This window comes from Phocoena sinus, chromosome 2 (genome assembly GCF_008692025.1).
Source record: "Phocoena sinus isolate mPhoSin1 chromosome 2, mPhoSin1.pri, whole genome shotgun sequence".
NCBI lineage: Eukaryota > Metazoa > Chordata > Mammalia > Artiodactyla > Phocoenidae > Phocoena > Phocoena sinus.
This window is the reverse complement of record NC_045764.1, coordinates 25876389-25893655: the sequence shown is the minus strand read 5'-3', so window position 1 is coordinate 25893655 and position 17267 is coordinate 25876389. Positions and strand designations below refer to the sequence as shown.

The window sequence follows — 17267 nt, the reverse complement described above, 5'->3', positions numbered from 1 at the left end:
TGCTGTTTTTTTTTTGGTTTGTGTTTTGTTTTTTTCTTTTAGCCGTGCTGCACGGCTTGAAGGATCTTAGTTCCCCGACCAAGTATGAAACCCACACCCTGGGCAATGAAAGCGCAGAGTCCTAACCACTGGCCTGCCAGGGAATTCCCCGGCTAAGATAGTTTTTTAAAAACACACAGCAACAGCACAGAAACCCAAGTTCAAATGGCACCTCAGCTTGACATGGGGGGCAGTGCTGCAGGCAGACCCTCATCTCCCATCTCCATGTTCTGGACTCCCCCCACTCCTCTATGGGCGCTCCCCAGCCTGGGAGCCACTTCAGCGCCCCCCACCACAGAAAGGCCCTGAGAGGCTGCAGCCAAGGGGTCTGAGGGGGCCCCTTCTTCCCTGAGTCGTGTCCTCCTCAGATCTGACTGGGAAACGCCCCCCCAAGTGCAGCCCCCTGCCCTTTACCCATCACAGCACCTCTCGTCCTTCCCATTCCCACCTGTCCTGCCCTCCTTCAGGTGGGGCAGGGCCGGTCCTCCGGGGCCACCACCTTCACTGTAGAAGATCCCATGTCTCAAAGGCAGGACAAGCACACGCATGCGTGCACGTGCTCACATATGCACACATGCATCTTTTTCTTTCAGCTCAAGCCTGAAGAACAGCTGGCTACATGCAAAGGATGATAAACTTCGTTTGTGGTGCAGGTATGTCCCAGCCCTTGGTCCAGGCTCCTCTGGCCTCAGGTCCTGACCAGAAGCTCAGGCAGACCCTCCATCCCCCTCCATCCCCCTCCATCCCCCTCCATCCCCCTCCATCCCCCTCCATCCCCCTCCATCCCCCTCCATCCCCCTCCATCCCCCTCCCACCCCGTGGTGCTCACCAGCCTCCTCGTCCATGGGCATCAGACGGAGGTCTACTGGCTGTGTCCCCCACTAGGGCCAAGTGAAAGAGGGAGAGGCTCAACAGAACCCCATCATCTGGGGCCCTTGGACACCCCCCATTCAAGCGCAGTATCACCACCTTGAAGCTCAGACCCCTTTTATTCCGATCACCACGTCACTTTGGGGTCCTCACAACAGCCCTGCGAGGTAAGGAGCACCCCCATCGCATGAGCACACGAGGTCTCGCCGGACAGAGAGCAGATCCCGGGCCCAGGAGAGGCCAGGGGTCCCCACGGGGAGGCCCCTCCCACCCACCCACCCACCACCTAGACTGTCCCTTGGCGTCCCCAGCTCAGAAGCCGGGGCGGACCCCGCAGCAGGCCCAGCATCAGGCAGGAGGGGGCGGCGGTCGGGAGGCTTCACTTCAGCATGAGGACGTGCACGAACTCCTCGTAGCTCACCTGCCCGTCCCGGTCCACGTCAGCTTCCCGGATCATGATGTCCAACTCCTCCTGGGACACCTCCAGCTGGGCCATGGCCTGCTTGAGCTCATCCATGCTGATGTGGCCGTCGCCATCCAGGTCGAAGGCGTGGAAGGCTGTCCTCAGGTCATCCGCTCTGGCCCGGGCCTGAACCCCCTTGGCTATCACTGCCAGGAACTCCTGGGAGCTGATGATACCATCCCCGTCCGCATTGTCCCTGGCGATGAACCCCTTCAGCGCGGCCTCTGACGGGTTCAGGCCCAGCTCCTGCATCACGGCGCCCAGCTCCTTGGTGTTGATGGCACTGTCTTTGTCCTTGTCGAATCTGTGGAAGGCCTCCATGAACTCGGCCACCTGCTCTTTGGACAGCTGCTCAGCCATGTCTCTCGCACCTTCTATGGAGCTTGCTGCCAACCCGCCCAAGGGGCTCACGTCAGAGCTGGGACAAGCGGCGGGACCGAGGCTGTGTCGGCATGAGGGCAGAGCTCCAGCGGCAGCCTTGCCACAGGATGGGAACCCCTCCTTTTCTGAAAATCCGAGCAAAGGGAGCAAGAAGACTCCCTCCCCACCCCACGTCCTAGGGTGAAATCCTCCTCCTAGGGAGGGACAGCAGAGAAATGCAGGAACTGGAGCGGCCGGTCTGCCCAGGAGAGGTGGCAGGCACCCCGGGCCTCACCTACTCCCGATGGCCAACCACGGCACCCCAGAGGCTTTTGCCCATGTGACTCTCACAGGGACCCTGGCCAAGCTGGGGAGGGGGGCTCAAGAGGGCTTTCCCAATTTTAGAGACGGGTGGGAAGGGGAGAGGAGCCTCCCTCAGTGGACATGGCAGACACTGGAGGAGTGGAAGGGCTGTGTCCAGCGTTCCTGTGCTCTCTCGGGGCTGCTGGCCAGCTCTCATCCCATGGGGCGGGGCTGGTGGAGGGCAGATGGTGGTAGAATGGAGTGGGATTCTCCCAGAATGGCACTGCGGGCGTCATCACTCTCCAGCCCAGCGTGGCTGGCAGATCCTTAGGCGGGGATGCGGCTGCCTGCCTTTTTGCTTCGGGAAAGCGGGGAGCCAGTTGCACTCAGAGCCTGGTGCACAGGTGGCGCTGAGACTTGTTTATTAACTGAATGTTCAAAGTGTGATTTCAGAGCTGAGGAGAAGGCTTCCTGTCCCTGCAGAATACTCCTCCTCTAGCTCCCCAGTTTCTCTTATTCCGTTCTATTAAGACCAGGGTTCTCTACAGAGACACCAGGAAGGAGGGGACCCTTCATTTACGATCTCAGAGGGGTCCTGCCTGGGAGCTGCGGGAAGACTGGAAAGCACTGGGCTGGAGTAGGCAGCCCCTGAAGATGCGAGGGGGTAGGAGGATGTAGAATCGGGTGGCTGAAGCTGTGAACTTGGCCTGGCTCGTGGGTTTACTAAGTCAGCCCCAAGCACAGAAACCCATTTAGGAAACTCCCTGGACCCCCGGTCTTACCTGTTTCATCTCTGCTCACTGCTCTGCGTAGCAGAGTTTAGATCAAGAGCTCGGGCCGTGGGGACCCTGCAGGAGGAGGGGCATCCCCTTCCTGGAGGATGTTGAGTCCCCTGCAGCTGTGACAGGGCGGGTGACCCCCTCCATGGCGGCTGGGTGAGCCCTTGGGGCGGAAGAGCCTTCACGTGCAGTAGCCGTGTGTCTGTGTGAGAGTGACGTGTGTGCAAGAGTGTGTGTTGGTGGGAGGTGTGCAAGCCTCCAGAGCCAGCGTGAGGGCAGGTGGCTTCAGCTTTCCAGGGCCCTGACCCAGGAATACACGCCAGCGCGTCCACTGCTGTTTGGGTTTTGTGGGTGAAACACCGAGGAACCTGCAGGACAGGTCTTGGAGGCTCCTCTGGCTCCCCCGACTTGCAGGGACCTGCCCGCCCCTCCCCCTGTGCCAGTCTCCCCGGGGACAGCCCTGCCCTGCCCTTGCCCAGGGAGATCCACCCCGGGAAGCGAGAGAGGACACTGTGTGGGAGTCGCTGTCATCCCGGGAGACTAACCCTGGCTCTGCGCCCTTCTTCAGGGGCAGTAGAGATGGGGGGTGATCGGGCTGCCCTCCCAGGAGCCCTGCTGGGCCCGCACCCTGAACACAGGGCTCCCACCGAGGCCACAAAGCAGGTGGCTGATCACTGCCTTTGGACCCAGGAAGCTGTGGGTACGGGGCTCCCCACAAGCTTGGGGCAGGTGACTTCGCTTCCCCTGTGGTAGATGTCGGGTCCTGTTTCCCACCAGCCATCTCATGGTTCCCGAGCTCACCCACCCTTATTGTTAGCCTGCGTCTGAGTACCACCGCCCTGGGTCCCTTGAGCATCTTCCAAAGCCTGTACATAAGCCACAGATACGTTTCCAGGTCTCTTCTTGGACAGACGTTTAATTATTAAAACCATCTACATATTTGCAATGATTATCCATCACTGCAATTTTCCCAACTGCCGTGGTTCACGGTCTCACCAATCCAGACGCCCTTTACCTCTCTCCCCTAACTCGAATCTGAGCCTTCTCTTTCCTCTGATGGGATTCACTCCTACACCCACCTCCTCTCGGAACTCTTTTAACTCTTTTACATTCTAAGAAGTGGCTCTGAGGCTTTTGTCTTATCTACACAGCTGGTGTGTCTCCTTTCTGTCCTCCCTCATAAGACCCTAGGAGCCCTTTCTATGCCACCATAGCTGTGGTCTCTCTGCCACAATCCTGTCCAGCCAACCAAGTTTCCTAGAAACAGAATGTTTCTCGTACTGCTTCTTTCTTTAGGGAAATTGCTCTTTCCTGCTCTGGAGCCTCGTATCAGCTTTAACTGGTCGACAGTGAGGAAGAGCTCTGTACACGATACAACACGGCCCCTGGTACTCCTGCCCCCCTCGGTGATGGGTTGATGAGGACCTTTTGCATCTGTGTTCAGTGATGTCAGTTGTCACCAGCTTTACCCTTTCCTTGGACATCCATCCCCGCCTGTCAACACCTCATTGCCTAACCTGGTAGAGCCACGCCTATGCCTCTGCCCCATTTATCTGGGGGAGAGGGTGACGTTCATATTCACACCTGAGCTCCTGTGTGCCAGGTGCCATGCAAAGGGCTCTAAAGGGTGATCTCATCTTGTCCTCACTGTTTATTCTTATGTTCCAGATGAAGCAACTGAGGCTCAGAGAAGTCACAAAACAGGTTCATGGAAGAACCGGGAATTTGCATCTGGGTTTGCCTGACTGCAGAGCCCAACCCCTTCTGTCCCGCATCACGCATCACGGCACAGCTCAGCTTCTGATAACCGACCTTCACATGCCAGCCGCTGAGGACAGCCAGGCCGTGCCCCTGCAGCCTTTGGAGCCCTGGTGAGAGCTGACAGCCAGGCTCGACCACTCCATCAACACCTGGCTGCATGAACTGTGGCAAAGCACGGGCACAGCTCTGCTCGGGGACCTGGCTTTGCTGTGGCAGAAGGGCGGGGGCTGTGGATTGATGGTAAGACCACAGACGAGCCTGAAGGAGACGTGTTTCAATCCCCGCTCTCTGCCTCTCACCAAGTACCTGGCTGGGCGGCACAGCCCAGATGATCCTGGTTACCCGATTTGAGTCAGTTTTACATTTTAAATTAGCTAACTGGGTCAGTGGATTTGGTACAGAGGCGGTTCTCAGGACTTCTCTATGAAGCCCTTAGAAAGAATTTTACTGAGAACGCCATCATTCTGCAGTATCCTTTCAGCATCACCTGCAGCCGTCAGTATTCATTAAGTCTACCATCATTCTCCTATCTTCCGGAACATTGTGTGACAAGCTGCCCTCTGATTCTAGCTTGACCTCCTCTCTATCTTGAGACCCTCGTCTCTGGCTCCGCAGATTCCTTTGAACTTGAGGTTTTTCCCCTAATTTTATTCCAATTTTTTCACCCGTGTTAGTAATGGCTGTGCCTGCTGAACAGGTGGAAACAATGCAGGTGTTTTGAAGATCTCTAGCCTTTAACTCTCCTTTCATAGCTTTCTTCACTTTTTAAAAGCATGCCTGACCACTTTCTGGCATCTTGAAAAGAGAGTGGAGCTTTTTCTCCTTCCTTGGTCCTCCGTTTTATTATAATTTTAACATCCTTCTGTTCTGTTCTGGCAGGAGTTCTCCTTGTCCTGCTCTCCACGCCCTCCCCCAGATCCTGGCTTGACTCTTCTGCTTGATTCCACAGCGGGCAGGATCAGAAAAGGCAGGTGTTTGCTGTTATGTGATTCTCTCTTTTTTTCTTGTTCGTAGAGCCTGTCATTTATACTGGCCCATTTCCCTTGGAGTATATTCTAAGCTGTTATCATTTACAGTGAAAAGTGCTCCAAACCAGTTCTAAATATTGGGTTCACAGTTTTTTGTTTGTTTCCTCAAGCTACACCACTTGCAATTTGCAATTCCTTCCTCCAAGTGGACTTTATTTGTATCTAGAAGCCACAGTTTTTGAATACCCTGTTTCATTTTTAGTAAGGTGTTGGGTGGATTGGGGCACAGCCTGGGGGGCCCTTTCTCTTACTGGCCACCATGAAGAGCTCGCCCCCAACCCAGAGCACCCTCCCCTTCCCCAGCACTTCACGTGTCATGCATCACCCATGTCCTTTCTGGAATGAAAACAGTGCCCGCCCAGGGTCTTCTCTCCCGAGGCTTCCCTCCGAAAGGTTGCCTTGGCCTTCATGCCATCAGGTCTAGGGGTCAGGGGCTGCCCAGGCCCGGGGATGCTCTCCAGAGCTGACCACAGAGCAGCCAACTTTCCCAGGTGCCAGGAGGCCCGTCTCTCCTCCATCCAATTGGTTACAGAGACCGCACAAATGTTGGTTCTGCTAGCGCCCCACTAGCGAAAATAGCGATTCCAGCTTTTAGTCCCTTCTCTCCCAAGAACTCAGATCAGACACGAAGCCTGTGGTCTGGGTGAGGAAATGGAGGATGGAAGGGGTATTGGAGGTGGGATGCCAGGTCCCCAGACAGACCCTGCACTGAGCTCACCCCTCCTGTCTCAGTGTCCCCAGGCGGGCACACGGAGGGCTTTCTGTTGGTGGCTCTCGGAGCCAGGACTGGACCTTGGTTCTCCCTGGGATGCTGGGACCACACAGTTGACGACACGGGCTACGTGTGGCACCAAGCCCACCCCCCCACCCCCGCCTTCACCCAATTCCGGTCGGTCACTCGTCCCGGGAGACCTGAGTTCTATCCCAGCACAGCCGTGTGACCTTGGTCAGAGCCTTTGTCATCCATTCAACAGATGTGCCGGAGCCAAGCTGGACCTCGAGAGCCTACAGTGACCAGACACTCTCCCTTCCTCCAGGGAGACCGGGGCTGGAGAGAGATTCCCTCTGCAGCTGCAAATGCCCTCGGGTCCATTCCCCAAGGACAGCCATCCTGGGCAGCACCAAGACGACCTGCCTTGGAGCCAGGAGATCCTACTGTGAGGCCCATTTTTGTTCCTCTCTAAGCAGTAGTACACACCTGGGTAACTGCTCACACTTGATGGGTTACAGTGTCTGGAAAATGAGAGTGTTGCACTGGATGGTAGCTTTCAGAATTTCATTAGCGGTTGAGCCACGTTGCAAATGAAATCTTATTCGTATGACAGATAATCGTTAATATTCATTGGGCTCTTACTGTTCCAGCTACCCTCCTGAACCTTCCATGCATTGACGCACAGTGCCCTGGGCCACGCTGCGCCCAGTTTACAGGTGAGAACCATGAACCAGAGAGCCGCAATTTGCCCAACACAGATGAAGCGGTTAAAAGCAGACTTTCCTGCTTGGTGGTGGGGAAAGGAAGGAAATCGAGTTGCTCCGCTTCACCTTCTCCTGCTTCCTTGGCATCTCTGGAAGGACCTCTGCAGAGTCCAAGGGTCTCCGAGACCAAGTTCAAGTCCACTGGATGAATGACCTCAAAGGGAGCTGGCACTGTGATTTTCCAAGCCACTTTGCTCTTCTGATGGCTTGTCCAGGTGCCCAGCTCACGCCCCAAGCCTCCTGCTTCCTCCACACCTCACGGGCTCACCATTAGGTACACGCATTCACACATGAAGGCTTGAGCCTCGTGCGTGTCCTCGCGCACACGCACGCATGCACACGCATCTTCCTGTATTAAACACAAAGGTTTTCGTCACCACCGTAAACTTCAAAGGCTTGGAACTTGGAACCAACACCTTTCCAGCCTCTTAGTGAGTCCCAGACCCCTCGGGGAAGAGCAGCTTGTTCTCCTCAATGTAATTAGCACCACCACCACCCAGCCCGCCACCCCCTGGCGATGGGGACTGAGAGGAACTGACGGGCCTCCTTAACCACTTACCAAGTGCGTCTTGATATCAAAAGATTTGTAGCACGGAGTTCTAGCTTCTCCGCAATATCAGTCCCTGTAATAGTTTCGGTTTGTCGGTTTTTTTCAAAACATCAGATACAAGTTTGAAAGGCGGGCGAGTCATACACGTGAGCCCTGGCCCCTCCAGCCTGCTCTCCTCTGGCCTCTGCCCCAAGGTCAGCCCGGAACCCCTTCCCCTGCCCACGGACAGGGCAGGCAGTGAGTGACTGCAGGACGAGCTACTTGGGAAAAATTACTGAGCCCTCAGGAATCACAAAACATCGTCCTTTTCCCAGGAAAGCAGACTTTGACTTGTTCAGCTACTTTTATTGTGAGATTTAGCACCGATGTGCTTTGGTTTTGGGTGATGGTTTAATCCTGAATTAATCAAAGTGGCTCTCAGCAGTTAAACACAGGCCACTTTATGTCCCGGTGTCGCCTTGGGCATGAAAGCACGATGAGGCTCCCAGAGACTGAGGGTGCAGGTGGAAGGATTAAAGGCAGGTGGGGCCCCGGGGTGTACCCTGGAGAATGACTTGAAGACCAGACGCCTGGAGAAAGCAGCAGGACCTGCCAGGAGGACCCGCCAACCCAGGAAGACCCAGGAAACGCTCAGAACCATCCAGGCCCTTGGCTGCCTCCGCACTCGGTGGACTTCATTCCGCAGGTGAGGCCTCGAATCATAAACGCAAACCACCCAGCAGCGTATGATCCCTGAGTAGGAGGCACAAGGCAGTGCCTGTGTCCGGGAAGATGACGTATCTGGTTACTTGTCAGACGTCAGTTCAACGATGCACAGCTCCGATCCCAGATCAATGGTCTCCTCCCTGAACTGAAACTGCAGCCCAGCCCGGGACAGGCCTGGAGGAATCTTGATGATTCACACAAGACCAAGACTGAGCAAACGTCATTCTCAGAGCTGGCTCAGGCTCTGAGGCTGGAACGGCCTTCGGTGGGAGGTGAGAACGGGCCAGAACCCCTGGTTCCCACACAAGGAGCCTCCCCATCCCCCCAGCTGAGAAGACCCTCTCCTGGCAACGAGTGTGACTAAGAAATTCTTGCTTTTCCCGTGGTCAGTGTAAGTCGGAAAGTAGAGCAAAGCGTCACCATCCCCTCCCGGCCTTGAAAAGTGAGAAGCAGTAGAGGAGCTGGTCAAGAATACGTGCGCGGTACAGAGGCCACCGCTGTCCCCAGGTGAGCCTGAACTCCACTGTCGGTGTCTCATCACCACGTCCCGTGTTTGTCTTTGTCAGTCTTGTTGCTTCTTAGACTGTGAACTGCAAAGATCCCAGAACAGCAATGCAAGCTGCATGCCCCCCGCAAACCCAGGCGTGTCTCATCATTTCTGGGAGATTTAGGGATGGAAAGTCAGAGGTAGGAACTTTAGCTGCTGAGACCAAACACTCCAAAGACAGCCTGAGACGAGGGATAGCCCTGCACTCACCCTGGGAAGAGTGGGTTGGAATCGGGGAGACCCCAAGGAGCTATTGGGAGTTTCCAGATTGTCCCTAAAGCCACAGAGGAGAAGATGGAGGCCCTACCCCAGGTCCTTGGGCCACGCTCCACTTCCCAGGACCCTCTCCCACCTCCGTCCTGAGCCCTTCCTCCGCCTGGTCCCTCTAGATTCACTCCAGTCGGACATTCGGCTTTGAGGGGAGAAGTCCGCTCTCCGCTGGGTCTGCCAGGCCTCATCACCCTGACTGTGCTCGGGCCTCTCTAAGGAGCCGGGCCAGCATCCCATAATAAAGAGCAAGTCGGACAAAAGTGCCAGGTAGCAGACGGCTTGCAGGGAGTTGGGAGGTAAGTCCATCCTCCTGAGGCCCGGACAGCACGACTGCGTGCATGGGGGTGGGGTGCACCTTTCTAGCATCAGTGCAGGGCTGTGAAACTGGGGAGAAGCCACAGGTGGAGGCACAGAGGGTAAAGCATCAGCAGCTGCTACCGGGGGTCAACACAGAGGTCACCCATCCCCACAGAGCCACTCGGCAAACCTGCGAACAGTAAGGGGAGATGACAGACCACACAGTGGATAAAGTGGGCACCTGGGCAAGAGCATCTGAGGCACCCCGTGGGGTTTGAACCACAGGGAAGGGCTTGAAGAGACACGGGTCCAATCCTCCTGCAGGTGGAGGCAAGGCGGACCCTCCTGTACTCTGTTCATTCAGCAAATACCTCCTGGGCGCGGGGGCCATCCTACCCCAGAGGGCCTGGCAGGGGAAGAAATCAGAAGCAGCCTTGCCTCTTGTGAAGATTACGTGGGAAGAAACAGAAAGGAAGCAGGTCCACAGGCAAGATCAATGTAGAAGTAAAAGTTATGAAGAAAATAAAGGAGAAGAATAAGACAGGAGAGGGATGAGGTGGAGGAGGGTGGTTAATTAGAAGTGGGTGGTTGGGGAAGTCTTGGCAATGAAGCGATATTTGACTTTTGACTAAAGTGACAAAAGAGAGCGGCTGCTTGAAGGTCAGGGACAGAGTGTCCAGGCAGCTGGAGCAGCTCGTGCAAAAATACCAAGGTGGAAATCAGGATGGGAGCGTTCAAGGAGCAGAAAGTAGGCCAGTGTGCTTGGAGCAGAGTGTTGTGGTGATGTGGCCAAGAGGGCCACCGTAGGGCGTTCGGATTCTACTGAAACCCAAAGAAAGCCCATTATAGCGTTTCAGCAGAAAATGACATCACTGAAGAATACCACAAAAGGGGAGACCCATTACGAGGCTGGGGCTGTGGTCCTGCCTGGAGATGACACGGCCTGGCACAGAGGATGTGTCGAGGTGAAGCTGAAAGATGGGGTATGAGGTGTGAGAGAAAGGGAGGAATTAGATGTGGCTCTGGGTTTGGTTCTGAACAACCAGACGGGTTTTTTTTAAGAGATGGGGAGATTGAGGGGAAGCAGGTTCAGATGAGGACCAACGGCTCCACTTTGTCATGTTAACTTTGAGGGTCTTTCCAAACATCAAATGCAGGGGCTCAGTTGGCAGGTGGATCCCCAAGGAGCTTGGCAGGAGGGCTCTGCACCAGCAGGTATGTCCCAACATTTCCCACAATGGAGGATACCTACTGCGTGTGAGTCCCCCGCCTCCCGAGTGGGTTTTCCAGGTGCCGAGTAAGAAGGTCTAAGACTGAGTTGGGGAGAACCGCAAAGAAAACAGCCACAGGCGGGGAGCTGTAGGAATTGGAAGGTCTAGGTCCTGAGTTTTCAGCCTGCTGGTCATCTGACCTTCATGCGTTTGCTAGTTCTCACATCCTTCATCTGTAACGTGGAGACACGAGACAATAGGAATGAAAGTGCCTGATACACGCTTGCTACAGAGTAACTGCCCAATGAACAGGCAGTTGACCCATAAATATTCCACTGGAAAGGTGTACTATGCTCTGAGTGTTTGTGCCCCCGCCAAATTCATATGTGGAAATCCTAACCCCCAGGTGATGGTATCAGTCGGCAGGGCTTTTGGGAGATGATGAGTTCCGGAGGGAGGATCCTCCATCAATGGGATTAGTGACATTAAAGAGAGTCCAGAGAGAGCCCAGGTCCTTTCCATCCAGTGATGGAGGACACAAGAAGTCTGCAACCTGGAAGAGGGCCCTCCCCCCGCCAGGCCTCCCCAGGCCTCAGACTTCCTGACTCCAGGACTGTGAGCAATAAGTTTCTGCTGTTAACAAGCCCCCCAGGGGGTGGCATGTTGTTATAGCAACATGATAACACTAAGACAAGGTGTTTGCATTTTGCTGGGGGGAAAGGAAGTAGATAAGTAAATGTTAGGGCTGGTGAGTGGCTGTATGGAAATGGGGGGGTGGGAGAAAAAGAGGGAGAGAGAGAGGCCCGTGGCCACACCCATTCTAGGAGGGCACAGGAATGGATCTGGTTGAAAAGACTAAGCATCCCAATCTATATCTTTCTCTATAGTGCCCAGCAGGAGAGGCACAAATTCTGTTTAACAAAAGCTATAGTAGCACCATTTCAGCGGGGAAGGCAACACCTTGGGTCATCTGCTCTTCTAAGGATGTAGCTGCAGCAGGCCCTCCCCTGTTGTGGGTCTGTTGAGGTCCTTATTAACACTATACTCTGTAAGGCCAACCCCGCTGTTCCCAGCAGGATCCCAGCATCCTCGGTGCCTCTCACCTCCAGCCCAGGTAATTCTACACCGGGTTCACTCCTGATTCTCAACTCTACCACTGTGGTCCTCCAAGTGTGTTCCATGGATCCATTTGAGGGGAGGGTGTCCCCAGTACCCTTTCAGGAAGCCTGGGTGGTCACAACTATTCTCGTAATGCCAGACACGGTTTGCCACTTTCACCGTGTCAGCTTTTCGCACTGAGCTCAGAGCACTGGTGGGTGAAATCACCAGCCCCTTAGCAAGAATCAAGGCTCCTGTACCAGCAGTCCTTATAGCCTTCACCACCACATGGTCTCAAGTTTTTAAAAAGCCAGCTTCCTTTAAGAATGTTCTTGCAGAAGTAGTAAAATTATTATTTCAACCCTTGCATGCACATCCTTAATTCTCTTAATACTCTGCTGAGTAGTCTAGTGATTTGTTGTAAGAAAAGCACTTGTGTGCATACATAAGTCACAAGGTAAGCTTTTTTCATGGAACACCAGTTTTTGGGGAAAAACAGCTGATAGACAAACTGTGGTTACTCAGGCTTGGTATTTGGCATTTTCTCAAAAAGCGATGAAGTGAGCCTGGCACTTCAAGGAAAATAACTGACAGTATTTGTTGCAATAATAAAATTTCAGCATCCAAATGAAAATTAGAACTTTCTAGATTTTGTATTTGCCACTGTGAGCTTGAGACTTCCCAATACTTAAAGACTTTTCTAATGGGATTGGTGGTAATATTAACGAATGTGATTTTTTAAAATTATACATACAATGATTCAACATCCAGAAGATCTGCAGAACTCAGTAAATCAGGATTTTCCAAATGACCAATGCATAGCATCACAGAATCATGCATGAGTAAAAGATCCATTCAAAGCACAGGAGTGAGCAATGGATTTTAATGTAACAGGACGGAAAGTTCGTTGGCATGGTTTCAGAGTTCACGCTACAACCAACCTTTAAGAAGCTACCGCCTGTCAAATTTTGATATGGTACCAAAGAAGAAATAACCACAGTTACCTGAAAGGGTCATTAAATGCTCTCTCCTTTGCCAGCTGTGCATAGCTGTGTGAAGCTGGGTTATCATGCACTTCACATCAGAACATCTTCCCACAGATCAAGTGCAGAAGCAGACATGCTTTCATAAATCCAGGCGTTAAAGAGATTTGCAAAATTATGTTTTCAGGTACCACTCTTATTTTTTATACAGTATAATTTTTTTATGAAACTACGTTATTTGTGTTGACATGTAATGGGTTTTTTTAATTTGTTTTTTAAAAGTTATAAATACATAAAAATATATTTAAATATTTTTAAATTTTATTAGTTTTAATTTCAAACCTAGTAAATATCGACAGACATTTTAAAAAGCTCTTTAGAGTCCCCGGTAATTTTGAAATGTTTAAATGGGTCCTAAGACCACAAGTATATGCTGGAGGGAAAGGAATCAGTGCGCTGAGAGGCCGCAGGGGGAGAATATAGAAGCCTAGCAAATTAAAAACATTCCCTCTGTCGTAGTTTCCTAACCAGCGAGTTGCAACAATTTAGTTGTCACAGCCCTGTGTCTTGTGAGTCATGAGCAACTCTGTTTAAAACTCTTACTGAGCTCCCTTTCAACGTGTCTTTTTGAAGAACACAGGCCATGACCAAGAAACCTGCAGATACCTGTTGTCCACTTACCCTTCGTAGGTGAGGCAGGATGCAGTCCATCAGCAGGACAGTGTCAGGCACAAGTTTCATCGTGATGCTGGCCCTTGGTTCCCCAGGGTGCTGTCAGCTACACGCCGTTGTCCAGTGGTTCTCCTGCTCCTGCCCTTGCAGCATTTCATGAATATGTCCCCCCAGCATATGAATTTGAGGGGAGACACGTTCGGACTAAAGCATTCAGTTTCTCATTTCTTTCTTTCACAGATCATCATCTAAATCCAACCCAAACTCAAACTACAGACCTTGGGTTTGTATCATCACCAAACCCAAGGTCATCCAGATTTTCCCCTACGTTATCTTTTAGGAGTTTTCTAGTTTTGTGTTTACATTTAGGTCTATGGTCCATTTAGTTACTTGTGATGGGTATAAGGTCTGTGCCCAGATTCTTTTTTTTTTTTTTTTTGCAGGTGGACGTCCAGTTGTTCCAGCACCATTTGTTGAAGAGACCGTCTTTGCTCCATTGTCAAAGCTCAGGTGACTCTTTTGATAGGGGTCCCTCTCTAGGTTCCCTATTCTGTTACACTGATCTACTTGTCTGCTCTCCAGCCAGCACCACACTGTCTGGATCACTGCCACTTGACAGTAAGTTTCGAAGTCGGGCAGCATCCAGCCTCGTTCCTCTCCTTCAGTCCTTTGTTGGCTCCTCTGGGTCTCACCACTTTGGATCTGCATGGATTCCCACAGGCAAAGCCACCTCTTCTCACTCCGTGGCTGGTCCTTCCCCGGGCTTCCTGGGAGTCGAGCTCGGAGCGTGTGTGCCTGGTGGGCATCCCACTTCACCTTCTCGAGAACCTCCTCTTAAAAACACCCCTTTCTTCAGCTCTGTCCATTCCCATTCCCGAAACCAGAAGCTCAGACTTTCAGACATGGCCTTGCTAAAATGTGCAGGGGTTCCCGTGCATTGGAGGATAAACGTGAATTCCTCTCGCCTCTGACAAATCTCGCTTGTCTTCCTTTCTTCATCTCCTGCTTTCTCCCCTTCACCCTGGGCTGCAGCTGCACCAGCCTCTTTTCTGTCCCTTGGCCACACTGAGCCTCTCCCACCTTTGGACCTGGAACCTGTTGGCCTCCGCCTGGAAGGCCCCTTCTCCCCCTCAGGTCACCCTTGTGTGCCACCTCTGCAGAGAAGACTTCCACAACCATCGCTGCAGAAGTAACCTCCCCACCTGCTGTCCATCACCACCCTTTATTTCCTTGATAGCATTTATTGAAAGTATCTCATTATCTTGCTTGTTTCTGTTAGTTTCCTCGCTAACTAGCTGTGTTGTGCTTGGAATACATATGAGCCTCTGGAGGATCTGGGGACAGCCTGCTTCTATCTGAAAAAAATATATTTTTCTTTTCACCTCCTCTGAAAACCCTCTTGGGAACCCTAAGGTTTTCAGACTTTGGAAACCAAAGAAAAGGAAAGAGAGTTCTTTTCAGGCAAAGACAAGGTCTGTTCTTCCTCCTGCCAAAACCCTCAGCTGCAGGCAGGAAAGAGCTCAGAGCCAGTGGTTTTACTGAGTGGAGGGTGTGAAGACTGGAGGGGTGGGATTCCGGTAGGCAAACCCAGAACTCATCTCTCTAGAGGCTGTCTACCAGCCTCTCTGGAGGTGTCCCCACTAGTCCCGGGGGCTCTGGGCGGTGGGGAGGAGAGCCCGGCCTTTCCCAGAGCTGCTGGCGTCAGTGCAACTAGCCGGCCGGCCCACTGCCTGGGCCTGGACTCCTGTTTCAACAGGACCCGGACTTCAGGCAACCCCAGGGCGGGGAGCGTGCACGGTGAGGGACACCCCGGCTCCTCCTTCAGCGCCAGCAAGTCAAGCCGGGGCCAGAACGCCAGCCGCCGGCCACCTCCCGGTGCCCGGCCATGTCCGTGTGCTGGACTGCCTCCCCGCAATGGTCAGGGCCGAGCAGCTGACCGAGGTGCAGGTGGCCGAGTTCAAGGAGGCCCTCTCCCCGTTCGATGAGGATGGAGACGGCGCCATCAGCACGCGGGAGCTGGGCACCGTCCTTTGGTCGCCGGGCCAGAACCCCACTGAGGCTGAACTCCGGGACCTGGTGGGCGAGCTGGAGCGCGACGGCAGCAGCACCGTGGGCTTCCCCGAGCTCCTGGGCCTAATGGCCGGGAAGGTGAAGGGCAGGGACGCCAAGGACCAGATCCGGGAGGCCTTCTGCGTCTTCGACAAGGACGGCAACGGCCTGATGGGCACGGCCGAGCTGCAGCACGTGATGACCCGGCTGGGCGAGAAGCCGAGCGACCAGGAAGTGGACGAGATGATCCGGGCGGCGGACGTGGACGGGGACGAGCTGGTGCGCTACGAGGTGTTCGTGCGCTTGCTGGTTTCCAAGGGCGGCCGCAGACCCACCCCCACCCCCACCCCGGGTGTCCGGGCTCCGCGCGTGGCGCCGGAGGACCTACCTCCGTTCCCCCGGCCCCTCCGGGCACTGCTCCTCTGCTGGTTGACCTGATCCAGCTGTCTGTCCCCCTTTCATCTCCTCTCCTCGTTCCTGCCTACCTCTCCACCTTCTCCTTGAAGGATGACACAGGCCGCTCCCAAGCCCAGCAAACCCCAAATGTTCCATCCCTCGGGAGCAGAAGCTCAGGGACGTCCCTGTGCACCGACCAGGGCAGGAGAATGGTCACAGCCTCACTGGCCGCTCATGCCCCAGGGAGGGCACGGTGTGCCCTCTGGGAGCCCTCCACGTGGGATCCCTAAAGCGCACCCGGCACCTCCATCCGCTGTGAACCAGGGCCCTGGGACGAGGGGCACTCTTGGAGGCTGACAACCAGGGTCTGGCCTCCTGAGAAACACCACCTCCTTTCCCCGGCCCCCCAACTCTGCTGTGCTCTCTTGTTCCCTTCTGTCTCTGTGCCAAACCGCGGTGAGGTGATTCGTCTCTTAAAGCTGGGAGTCGGTTGTAACACGTTTGTATTCACCTTCTTGGAGGGAAATTTGAAAGGGAGAAAGAGGCCACCGGGGAATAAAGAAAACGTCTGTTTTTCTCTGGTTCCAATGGAAATGATCCTTGTTAAGTCCAGGGTTTAAAAGAGGCAGGAATCTCTCTTTTTGTGCTTTTTGGAAGTGCGGTGAAATCTTGTATTGATGGGCGTAGCGAACAGAGAGGAGTATAGGCAAGGTAAATCTTGAATATTTGTTTCAAATAAAATGGAGAAGTTGGCAGCAAAGGGTGGTTAAAAATCCATGTAGAGCTTCTAAGATCTGAGTCGATTATGGTGGGGAAGGAACAGTGGTCTGTGTTCATGGATTTCTTACATTCATGATCAAGTTGTTGGGAAGTGCGGTTTGAAGAAAGTCAGGGCTGGAGAGGGCCCGTGTGGTGCAAAAGCAAGAGACAGTGCTTCCCGCGTTAAACCCTGGCTCCCAGAGGTGGCATCAGATAACCCCAAGGCCGAAGGGGCTTGTCTGAGATTATTTCAGTGTTTTCGTGGGTTGGACACTACACCTGGGGTCATCAGAGAGGGCTACCAGCCCTGGGACAGTCACAGAGCAGCTGGCCCATCTTGACAAGTCCTCTTTCCTGACACCCTCCCCACCATGCACGTTTCCTCATATGTAAAGGGAAGAGCATGGGCTCTGGGGCCAGACAGACTGGGGATGTAGTTATTGCTGCCCTGCCGACTGGGCCCAAATCACTCGTCCTCCCCATGGTGACAGCTGACACTCTGGCAGCCCTTCCTGGGCGCCGGGCCCTGCTGTGAGCACACTGCCTGTGCAGTAACTCACTACCACCCTACGGGGGGCCACCCTTTGCAGCTTCCCCGTCTATAGATGAGGAAGCCGAGACACCGAGAGCTTAAGAAAGCAGCCTGTCCCA

The 17267-nt window shown here is 53.8% G+C and overlaps 2 protein-coding genes across 4 annotated transcripts; one reads left to right on the top strand and one right to left on the bottom strand.

The window, feature by feature from the left end:
• Positions 1-1260: 1260 nt before the first annotated feature.
• On the bottom strand, positions 1261-4313 carry LOC116749119 (calmodulin-like). Its single transcript, XM_032623135.1, has one exon. The coding sequence runs from the start codon at positions 1730-1732 to the stop codon at positions 1289-1291; it is 444 nt and encodes a 147-aa protein (XP_032479026.1). The 5' UTR covers positions 1733-4313; the 3' UTR covers positions 1261-1288.
• A 3310-nt stretch (positions 4314-7623) lies between these two features.
• On the top strand, positions 7624-16389 carry LOC116749952 (calmodulin-like protein 3). 3 transcript variants are annotated; one of them, XR_004348744.1, is made up of 6 exons: positions 7624-8314; positions 8425-8606; positions 8725-8841; positions 9271-9447; positions 13856-13922; positions 15169-15224. XR_004348744.1 is itself a non-coding variant. In XM_032624820.1 (3 exons), the coding sequence occupies exon 3, from the start codon at positions 15327-15329 to the stop codon at positions 15897-15899; it is 573 nt and encodes a 190-aa protein (XP_032480711.1). In that variant the 5' UTR covers positions 10627-10663; positions 13856-13922; positions 15169-15326; the 3' UTR covers positions 15900-16389. The 3 variants fall into 3 exon arrangements, 1 of the variants encoding a protein (XP_032480711.1); XR_004348743.1 differs by having other exon boundaries at positions 7624-8606; XM_032624820.1 differs by lacking the exons at positions 7624-8314; positions 8425-8606; positions 8725-8841; positions 9271-9447 and adding an exon at positions 10627-10663 and having other exon boundaries at positions 15169-16389.
• Positions 16390-17267: the final 878 nt, after the last annotated feature.